This window comes from Solanum pennellii, chromosome 12 (genome assembly GCF_001406875.1).
Source record: "Solanum pennellii chromosome 12, SPENNV200".
In the NCBI taxonomy this organism is placed as follows: domain Eukaryota; kingdom Viridiplantae; phylum Streptophyta; class Magnoliopsida; order Solanales; family Solanaceae; genus Solanum; species Solanum pennellii.
The window spans coordinates 78,915,175-78,926,526 of record NC_028648.1 but is presented as its reverse complement, the minus strand read 5'-3'; the positions used below and the strand labels follow the sequence as shown (position 1 = coordinate 78,926,526).

The following is an 11,352-nucleotide window of genomic DNA, read 5'->3' as shown; positions in this document are numbered from 1 at the left end:
GCAAGAAGAAATATGTTTTTCTCTCGCTTTATACAAAAACAGAAACACAATATATACACTTCTGTTATATAAAGCTAGAGAAAATTGTATTTCACTGCAATTGTATAATTCGCAATTGTATAATTCGTTGGTCTTTTTCTCTGCAATATTTGTATAAAATTTGCATTTGTCTACAATTGAATTGAAGTAAAATGTTTGTAAATTGTATAATTAAGTGTATAACACGAAGATATATTTTTTTGCATGTGTATATACAATTTTCTCTCGCTTTATACAAAACAGAAACAGAATTTATACACTTCTGTGTATAAAGCGAGAGAGGCGAGCAGAGGGAGAGTGGCGAGCGAGAATGGGAGAGTGGCGAGCGAGATTTTTGGGAGAGAGGCGCCTGACAAACTTTGGCTAACGTTTGCTATGGAGCACAATTAAATCAAACCCTAGCTACTCCATTTATTTTAGGTTATTAGTTTGCTATTATATATACAATTTTTCCTAGTATAAACTGTTATGATATATGAAGTCTGTGTTATGGCTATGTTTTCAGCTATTTTATAAATGCAAACTATATTCTTAAATACCTTTAAAGTATGAATCTACTGCTCATATGGTCATTCAACTAATGTAAATTGCGTACTAGAATATTATCTTTTCCTTATATTATCGCAAAATAATGAATTTTTGTAGTTGGCTTGATGAGACGAGCCGGCAGAACAAAGCATTTCCTACAAACAAACATGCAGGCCTAGTTTTATGAAATTCAATTTGAAAAACTTAATAAAGAGCCATATGTTGTAAAATTATGTTTATACCCAATGTAATAAAAATAAATCAGTAAAATACAAAACAAGTACAACAAAAGAGAGTAATACATGTTGAACTAACATTGGTAGTGGTGTGGTTGTGAGACTACTCCACCATTAAAGGTCTCGAGTCCGACTTTGAATATGGAGAAAACCATGTTAAGAGTGTCACCCCTGAATGGGCCCTGCAGTACGCGTATACTCATGAATACTATCAATACTCTCAATAGTGTGGCTTTTGAAAAACCAAAAGTATATGCCCTTAGCTCGAAGCAAATAATATCACATCATGCTAAAAATAGATATCTGTAAAATCCATGCGCGTAAAATATTAAAGAAAATACATCCACTCTAGAATATATTCACTCATCTTATATGAAAAATAATAATAAATAAATAAAGCAGGCTTATCATTAAGGAAATATCTTGATTTCTTTGTTTTTATATATTTGATTTTTTTTTCAGTTGACCCTTCTTTTTTATCATATATAAAGTGTCCTATTTTATTTCTTTTTAGTGATTAATTGAGAGACCTGTTAAGAAACTACTGAGATGGAAAAAACTAGAAAAAATGGTCAATCAACTATGTCAAAAATTGCAGATAATTCATTACTAAATGGATTAGGTTGTTGTTTAATAGGTGCTTTTTTTCCTAGAAGAAATACTAACACAAAAATCAACATTACAACCAAGTCCAGTGACACCAATTTTGTCAAGAATTCAAGAAGATGTCACACCAGCTCTTGTCCGAAAAATTCGACTTCTAGTAAGAACAGAGTGTCACAAGTTGTGAACTTGGCATACACACAAAAGCTTAGAAGAGAACCAACATTCACCTCAAGTGAATTGAGCATGACAATCTTTAGTCATCGAAAATCCAAGGTGAATGGAACGTTGAATCGCAGTTCAACAAGCAATGTTACACTACTAAGCCACTTGGGAAACTTGAAGAACCAAAATTCCTCAGGTGACAAAAAGGCTATCCAGAAGAAAGGCAAAATCTTGAAGGATAACATAGTAAGGCAAACTAGTTCTGTAAAAAGCCATCAACCAGGTAATTCGTTTCGCGGTTCTGCAAATAAACTGGACCCTGATGTGCTCAAGTCCATAGGCAATGAGCAGTATAGACAGGGGAAAATTGAGAAGGCATTGGATTTGTACAATGAAGCAATTGCAATTGATCCAGGAAATGCTAGTTACTATAGCAACAAGGCTGCAGCTTTGATGAGTTTAGGCCGCGTGATTGAGGCAGTTGTTGCATGTATAGAGGCTATCCAGCTAGACCCTTCTTATCACAATGCACATTATCGTCTTGCAAGACTATACGTTAGGTTAATCATTTTGAATCGTCAATTATTTTTCTTTAGATGATTTTGTCTGAATTTGGTTGATGTAGTCAATTTCTTTTTTCATTTCGACAGGCTGGGAGATGCAGAGAAAGCGATAGATCATTACAAACAATCAGGGCGAAAAGTTGACAAGAAGGACATTGCAGAGGCTCATGATATTAAGAGACAGCTCTTAAAATGCACAGAAGCTGAGAGATTACAATACATTGATAAAGGAAACACAAAATTCTATCACCTTAGGAGTAGATTCAGCTCCACAGGTTTCACTACAACTAAGCCTCATTCGTTAGTACTTGGTGATCTTAATGTATATGGTTCAGATATTAGGCCATTAAGCGTATTTGTTTTCATTAAGATTTAAGCACCTAATTGGTTTGTATAGGTCTTAATCATTAAGATCTTGAACAAAGTCTTCATTATCACTAACCGCCTTTGCCATCACAACCACCACCACCATTGTAAACTACCATTATCGTCATCAACTACCAACTACCTCTGTCATCACCATCACCACTATTGTCAGCCAATACCACACCTGTCACCTCCATTACTACAATTATATCTATCCCACCACCACTGTGACTAACTCCTACTACCAACCAACTCCACCATCACAACTAGCACACCTACCACCTACCACAACCACAACCATTACTGCCATTGTTGCCGCTAACTCCACCACAACTAACAGCCACTACCACCATGACGGTCAATTCTTATAACCAAGCATAACAACTAGCACCGCCGTTAACTACCACCAATACATTCTTTAGCCGCCATCATTGGCACCATCAACCATCTTCACCATCACAACCACCACTACCAATCACCACCATCACGACAATCACTACAACACCAACCACCTACACCATAATAACTATCACCACCACCATTCATAATCACTAAAGGACTAGAACAAGAGCGTACATAAATATTTAGTGAACATATTATCGCCACTATCACAACCACCACAGACCGTTACCACCATCATTAGCTAACATAAATATTTCATTTTTTAATTAGATAAAAAAAATTTATTAAATTAATTTTTTTAAAATATACTAATTGATTTATTGTTTATTTATTATGTTTACAAAGAAATATATTATGTTCATTCACATGTCGAAAAACACAATATTAATCCTTCCGTATTCAAATCTAAAGACAACATCCTAATCATTTAGATGTGCATATAGATTCACATGTTGTAATCTTAATGGGGGGAAATGAGGCCTATAGTCCATCCCTAATGTACAAATTATTATAAAGAAAATTAGATGTTTAAAGATTCTTATTTTTTTATTCCTTTGACTTGATTTCAAATGAAGATCTTTGCCATGAGGGCTGAAGCATTAATAAAGTTGCATAGACACGAGGAAGCATACACCACAATTCAGAAAGTAGCTCATATCAAAACAGAGCTATGTGCTTGCCTTTTTGGTTCAGTAAAAACAGCTTATTTATTGATCACTCGAGCTGAGGCCTATGCAACAGTTGGCTTGTTTGAGGAGGCTACAGCTGCAGCTCAAGAAGCAACAAAATTGGATCAAAGCAATGAAGTAATTATCACAATTCTAAGGAGAATTGAAGCGTTGGCATCATCTCGGTTAAAAGGTAACGAGTTGTTCAGAGAAAATAAATTCTCAGAGGCTTCTTTCAAGTACACTGAAGGACTAGAACAAGAGCCATACAATTCTATTCTACTGTTTAACAGAGCAGCATGTCGATTCAAGCTAGGACAATTCGAAAAAGCTGTGGAAGATTGCACTGCAGCTCTTGTACTGCGTCCTTCCTATACAAAGGCTAGATTGCGGAGAGCTGACTGCAACATCAAGGTAATTTGTTGAAGACATAATTAATTAGGTAAATAAAAGTGTGCCAACCCTCTCTAATCGCTTAAGATTTTAGATGATGTGATCACACAAGGTATATATCATAAAGTTTTGGTTGATATATGCAGTTGGGAAGATGGAAAGCAGCTATTCAAGATTGTGAAATGTTAATACAAGAAATTCCAGAGGATGAGGAAGTGAGTAGGGTGTTCTTACAGGCAAAAAGTCGGCTACAAAAAACTTGTTAGAGAATTGCTATTGCTATCCAACTTATTTTTACTTCTATTTTATTTTAGTTTATTTTATATGATGAGGATACAAATGAGCTTGAATGAAGAAGTGAAGACTCATATGGATGACTACCCACTAATTTGAGACTGGAACATAGTAATTATTATTGTTTTTGTAAACCTAATATTAGTACCAGCCCAATATATATATTGAAGGAAACTAATCATAGATACTACAGATAATCGGATGTCTAGTCTTGGGTGTGAACCGGGTGTTGAAGAGTCCCAAATCGGATGAAAAACGGATGGGTGGTCTCCTTATATAAACTTGGGCAATATTCCCTCAAGAGCTCATTTCTTAGGTTGAGTTACACCCATGATCCATTTCTTACATGGTACTAGAGCAGGAACCATCCTTATTATTGTTTACCTATGATGGGTCCCTAGATTTAATTGCTCAAGTCCCAAATCGGATGAAAAAGAAATGGCGGTTTCCTTATATAGACTTGAATAATCCTCCCTTAAGAGCTAGCTTTTGGATTAGGCCCAAGATCCATTTCTTTACAAGAAGAAACAAATAATTAATTATATCTTGATTTTTTAAAACAGACACTATTTTAGACTTTATTTTTCCATTACATGGATGTTTAAATAGGTCTTTACAATAATCTTCTTTACTTTCTAATTCATTCTCAACTTTAGATGTGTTATGATTTTACACTTTCCCACTTAGTGGAACTATGTTGGGTATGTTTTTGTTGTTGTATTAGTTTACACAGGAAATTTTGAGCATGAATATTTACCCGATATGTACACTGATGATAGATTTTTGAAGTGGAAGAGGTCATATTTGAAAACCATACTAACAATAACATTTTCAATAATAGTAATAAAGGAACAAATAAACATACGAGTATCTAGTAAACATTAAAAAAAACTGAATACAGATTTAATAAGTGAATGATACCACACTTTGAACAAGAAAAAGAAAAACAACAACAGACACTTCAAATGAGGACACATGGAAAGAGATATGAAGAGTCCTATAACACAATTTAAACATGGAAAACAGCAAATAACACAAATAGTCCACAGGACAACACGAACCTACAAAACAATGCTAATTAAAAGAGACATACTAGTCCTAGATCCTTATAAATTGTTGTGGTGGTTTGTATCATTAATTAAAGCATTACATCATCATCATAATTTCCGACCAGCATCTCAGATAATGTTGGACTCTCGAAAACCAGCGAAGCCGTTATTGGTGAAAGTATTGGAAAAGCCATTGTTGTTGGATGCATTGGAGGGGGCATTTCATCAGCCCTTCTAAAAACCATTTCTTGAGGTTATGGAGGATACAATTGTGGAAACATTGGAGGAAACATGTCTAAAGAAGACGGAGAGAGAGGAAGCGGAGGAAACCTCGAAGGGTCTACAAAAGGAACCGGTTGAGGAGTCCTCGAAGGAACCACCATATGACACATTGGTTCGAGCATTTGAACGGGAGCGGATGAAGAAGCCATCGATGGCTCCGAGCAAGCCATTGGAGGAGTAATTATTGTTGAAGGTATTGGAGAAGCCATTTTTGTTGGAGGAGCCATTCTAGGAGCCCTTCTAAAAGCCATTTCTTGAGGTAATGGAGGATACGATTGTACAAACATTTCAGGGAAATTTTCTAAAGAAAATGGAGAAAAAGGAGGAGGAGAAGACCTTGAAGATTTTACGAGAGGATCCATCAGATTACTCAATGGTTTGGGCATTTGAGCAGGAGCGGCTGAAGGAACCATCAATGGATCCGCTTGAAGAACCATCAATGGATCCGCTTGAGGAACCATCGATGGATCCGCCGGAGGAACCATCGATATTGGATCGACAACAGGGACCAACAAATCAGTACTAAGCCCTTCGAAGTTGGCTGCACCAATAGCAGTTGATGGAGCCACCAAAGGAACTATTGATACTGGAGCCCTAATTATATCTAGCAAAGGAGCCCTTGGCTCCTCAGAGTTGGGCCCATGAGGTACCATAGGTTGATGGGCATTTAATGTGGAACCCTCTCCGTCAATCTTCGCTTTCATCATTTCACATACCTGTTTGAGGTTTTGTTTTATAACGAAACTCAAATCGTTCAGATCGTAAGGGTTCATGTCAGCAGGAATATCAATTCCCTTCAACACTCGATACATCTTATTTGTGCACTCATTCACCCTGTTTTCTTTCCTTACCTTATGTAATTGTTTCTCCAACTTCTCAGTCCTTCGCTTCGTGAACTCTTCTCCCGTCATCATGTGTTTTGATTGATCTAACACCGAAAGCTCACTAAACCTTTTAAAGGTATTGAATGCGTTAGCATTATTTGGAAACAAAATAGGTTGAATCTGGTAAGGACTATAGACGGTTATGGCCATTTCAACACCACAAAGTGTACTAAGTTCATTAGCCGTTTTAAATAACCCTTTCAATCTTTGCTTGTAAGAGGCTTTCCTCTTAGCCTCATTTTCAATCAAAGCAAACTTCACTTTTGTTCTAGGCATGGCTAAAGATGAGGAATAGTAGGAGATATGTGTTTGTTTGGATATTCGAGATTGAATGGCTTTGTTTAGTGAGTTTCTTTGTCTAGGATTGACTTCTATTTATAGACGAAATTTAGATTGTGTAAATTTTTGAATAGTTTGAATTAGAAGATATTTAGGTGTCGCCCATACCTATTATGGCATAAAACTAATTAATGGTGCATCATATACCAAATTAGATATATCATTTTGAAAAATATGCAGTTTATGGCTTCGGTCTTATCCTGACCAATTTTTTAGTCAAACTTTTCTTATTAAGAAAATATTCAATATTTATTCAGGATAAGAAAAGTTTTCTTAAATTATTAAATTATTTTCTTAAAAAGAAAAGTCTGACTAAGAAATTGGTCAGGATAAGACCGAAGCCATAGACTGCATATTTATCAAAAACATACCATCTAATTTGGTATATGATGCACCATTAATTAGTTTTATGTCATAATAGTTATGGGTGACACCTAAATATCTTTTAATTCAAACCATTCAGAGATTTACACAATCTAAATTCCGTCTATCAATAAAAGTCAATCCAAGACAAAGAAACTCACCACAACAAAGCTATTTGATCTTGAATATCCAAACAAACAAATATCTTCTACTATTCCTCATCTTTAGCCATGCCCAGAACCAAAGTGAAGTTTGCTTTGATTGGAAATAAGGCCAAGAGGAAAGTCTCTTGCAAGTTAAGATTGAAAGGGTTATTTAAAAAGGCTTATGAACTCACTACGCTTTGTGGTGTTAAAATGACTATAATTGTCTATAGTCCTTAGCAAAACCAACCTGATTTGTTTTTAAATTATGCTAATGCATTCAATACCTGTAAAAGGTTTAGTAACTTTCGGTGTTAGATCAATCAAAACACATGATGACGGGAGAAGAGTTGACGAAGCTAAGGACTGAGAAATTGGAGAAACAATTACATAAGGTAAAGAAAAAGAATTGGGTCAATGAATGTACAAATAAGATGTATCAAGTGTTGAAGGGAATTAATATTTCGGCTGACATGAACCCTTTGCCATTGTACCTATATATTATTTGGGATTCCCCAACTATAGCAATTGTAGCTAGATTCCTTGAAAGCAATGGTAAATTCACTCAAAAAGCTAGAGTCTATTATCACAATGAGGGTTATTATGTTGTGAATTACAATCAATAACAGATAAAGATGGAATACTTAGTTTTGGCCCTCACATGATCAATACTAAGTCTATGTCTGTTGTTAAACCTTGGGTGGCCAGTTTCGATTCTAAGGATGAGGTATTGAAAGTTATCCCTCTATAGTGACGTTCCTCAATCTTCTATTTAGTTGTTGGGGTCCTAAGTCCCTAAGTAGGATTGCTAGTGTGCTATGAACACCTATATGTGTTGCTGATTGTACAACTAAGCTTAAAAGGATTTCTTATGCTCCCTTGCTAATTGAGATCAATTTCATTATCCCATTACCCAAATCAAAGTAATGGATCCTCAAGGCATAAGGTTTGAACAACAGTATTTTGAATGCTGTTGCCGATGGTTTCAAACCCCTGATAAAAAACAATTCATCACTTTCCGGGAGGCTATATAACTGGTCACTGATAGAGAGAAAATATCGTAAAGGCGGTAATAGTAAAAGCCCCAATTCCCCCAATTCTTCAATAACAACTAATCAAATACAATCAAGGCTCTTAATACATTTTACATAACAATAATAGTAATATGTAAATAGCATGGGCTACTTAGAATTACCTTTTAAGGTTCAAATCCAAAAAGCTTACCCTTTTAGGGTTGTTGACAGAACCCTTCATATCTAGCAATTTCAATGAATTTGAATTACCTTTTAAGGTTCAAATCCAAAAGCTTACCCTTTTAGGGTTGTTGATAGAATCCTTCATATCTAGCAATTTCAATGAATTTGATATCAAAAATCTTGGTTACAGAGTGATAAATAACAAAAATTGGTATTGATTTTGTTAAACTTGTACCTGATCAATTCAAAATCTCACCTTTAAAGCTGCGGGAAATAGGAATAATACCGCCGTGTATCGTTCTCATCTCCGGTGGAAAGAGTTGATTTATCTTCGGAATTGGGCTGGTGTAACAATAGTGATAAAAAATAATTGAACATATATTATAGTTGTATCAAATTTGATCCTTTATACAAGCCCTAGAATTTGTATATGAAATGAACTTATTTCACATATGTGAAATATAAATATTACTAATACTCAAAGTCATCTCCAATAAAGAGAATTTCAACAATCTTGAGTCAATTATATTAGGAAAAATTGAAAAATTGATAATGATGTTACATACCATATTGAAATGAGGGAATGAAATGAAGGTTCCATGTATGGTGTCTTGTGTATAAATTTGTCATCAAAACTTAAAAGATAAATCTAATAATGTAGTTGTTATACAATTTTGTTATATAGACGAGTGTAGTCTTGACTAGTAAAAAATTCACGTGGTCAAAAGATACCAGTTGTGAATATAAGAATGTTGAGATGGATATGAGGTTAAAGTAGGAGAGATAGGATATAAAATGAGGATATACTGGACAAAGTGACGACAATGATAGACAAGATGAGAATAGCAATGCATACAGGCACGTAAAGAGAAGATGCACATATGCCCTGGTGCAGGCACAAGTTGACTATGTTGGATTTCAAGAGAGGTATAGATAGGTCGAAGAAGTATTATAAAGGGGTGAAAGTTAGTAGGTAGTTCAGTTAGTAGCGGATTTTAGGATTTGAAGGTCGTGGGTGCTCACTGCTCTTCAATCTTCATGAATCATCAAGCGTGTATCTCGAGCACATTTTCTTGCCTTTCTGCGGAAGCAATTCGTTATCTTGGCTGCTGGCAAGCTTTCTGAGAAGATTCTGAAGCTTTTTCTATTTTTAGAGTGTTAGACTGTTTTTCGTTTAAGTGAATGCTCGAATTCTTATTTTCACACTCGCTAACTTTCTAACATAAAATTATTAGTGATCGCAAAATATAAATATATAGAAACTCGAGCACGTCAATTAAAAAATAAATAATAAAATGACACTTAATTTATCATCGTAAAAAATAACCTATAATCACGAGTTACACTAAAGAAAAAGAGACCAAAAAGTTTTTTGAAATAGAGAAGATTTAAAAGGTAAATGACACTACATATCAAAAAAATAAAAAGGAGAGAACATGGAAATTTTTAATTGAAATAAAAGGTGCAATGTAGAAAAAATTCTCCTAAAAAGAGTCGATCTCGTGACCTATGGACAGAACCAAAGCACCCGCTAGTAGTCTTTGTTAAGTTGGTGCTTATTTATATTTTATATCTATTTCTTCACATTTTCTTAATAGATAGAAAAAAATTTGTCGGAGTCAGATGGATGCTCGAGCGTCCGAAATGCTCCATGTAGATATGCCCTTGGTTGAGTGCTACTTAAATTTTCTTATGAATATTAGTATTAGTAAATTTCCTACTATAATGTTCTTTGATTTTATAATTACTCTGTTGTTTTCATTGATTAATTTATCATACTATTTTGTGGTTATAATTTTTTTTTAACATGATTTTCTGTATGATCTATATGCTTCGTTTAAACCGACAATCTATTGGAGATAATATTTATCTCTTCACAAAGTACGAGTAAAGTCATATATGCACAATATTTTCGGACCTCCACTTGTAAAATTAAACTAAATATATTATTTTTGTTATTTTATATATAATAATAAAAAAATCAATTAGAATTATACTAAATTAATGTAATATTTAAGAACCATCCGTGAGTAATGTATAACTAATATACTCCTTTTATGTCTTAATTTATGCGACACTTTTCATTTTTCGAGAGTCAAATAGTTTAAGTTTGACCAGAAATTTGCATAAGAAATCTTCAAATTTTTTGAAATGAAATTTAAATGTTTGTAAACTACATAAAAAGTATTATAAGTCAATAATTGATAATTTAAAATATTTAAAATTGTCACGACCCAAATTTTTGCAAGTCGTGATGGTACCTATGTTCCCAACCAATAGGTAAGCCAACCCAACATATTATCCCAACTAAACCAACAAATGAGTAAAAAAGACCAACGCTTAGCAAGAATTTCCAACATTGAGTTCCTTATAAGTACGAAATGCGGAAGGTAAAATATATCACCCCAAGAATTGGTGTCTTAAGTACAAGAGCTTCTAAAATTCAATGCAAGTCTGAAACTAATTGACAAATCTAACATAAGGGATATCCTGTTTGAATACTAATAACAGAATAAATAAAAAATAGAGGGAGGTGTGGGCCACGGAACAGCCAAGCAGCTCACCACAACTCCAAGCTCGGACTCATACTACGCTTGTTGCACTCTTTGTGGTGCAGATTCAATTCCAAGTAGAAGCACATCCCGTGAGGAATGATATCACACCCTTAGAAGGATGACTAAGAGTACCTCTCCATTCTACTATAGGAATTCCAGGCATAGCTAAAGTGATGGTCTTGGCATGACAATTTAAAATTGCGTGGTAAGAAGATAACCAATCCATACCAAGAATCACATCAAAATCTATCATATCTAAGACCTTTAAATCTGCATGAGTGTCA

The 11,352-nt window shown here is 34.5% G+C and overlaps 1 protein-coding gene and 1 pseudogene across 4 annotated transcripts; one reads left to right on the top strand and one right to left on the bottom strand.

The window, feature by feature from the left end:
• Positions 1-1,112: 1,112 nt before the first annotated feature.
• Positions 1,113-4,229, top strand: LOC107006040 (annotated as a pseudogene).
• On the bottom strand, positions 3,272-9,208 carry LOC107006027 (agamous-like MADS-box protein AGL80). 4 transcript variants are annotated; one of them, XM_015204666.2, is made up of 3 exons: positions 9,080-9,208; positions 8,749-8,855; positions 3,272-8,660 (listed from the first exon to the last, which is right to left on the bottom strand). In XM_015204666.2, the coding sequence occupies exon 3, from the start codon at positions 6,746-6,748 to the stop codon at positions 5,561-5,563; it is 1,188 nt and encodes a 395-aa protein (XP_015060152.1). In that variant the 5' UTR covers positions 6,749-8,660; positions 8,749-8,855; positions 9,080-9,208; the 3' UTR covers positions 3,272-5,560. The 4 variants fall into 4 exon arrangements, with proteins under 4 accessions (XP_015060152.1, XP_015060151.1, XP_027769305.1 ...); XM_015204665.2 differs by having other exon boundaries at positions 8,770-8,855; XM_027913504.1 differs by lacking the exon at positions 9,080-9,208 and having other exon boundaries at positions 8,749-9,073.
• Positions 9,209-11,352: the final 2,144 nt, after the last annotated feature.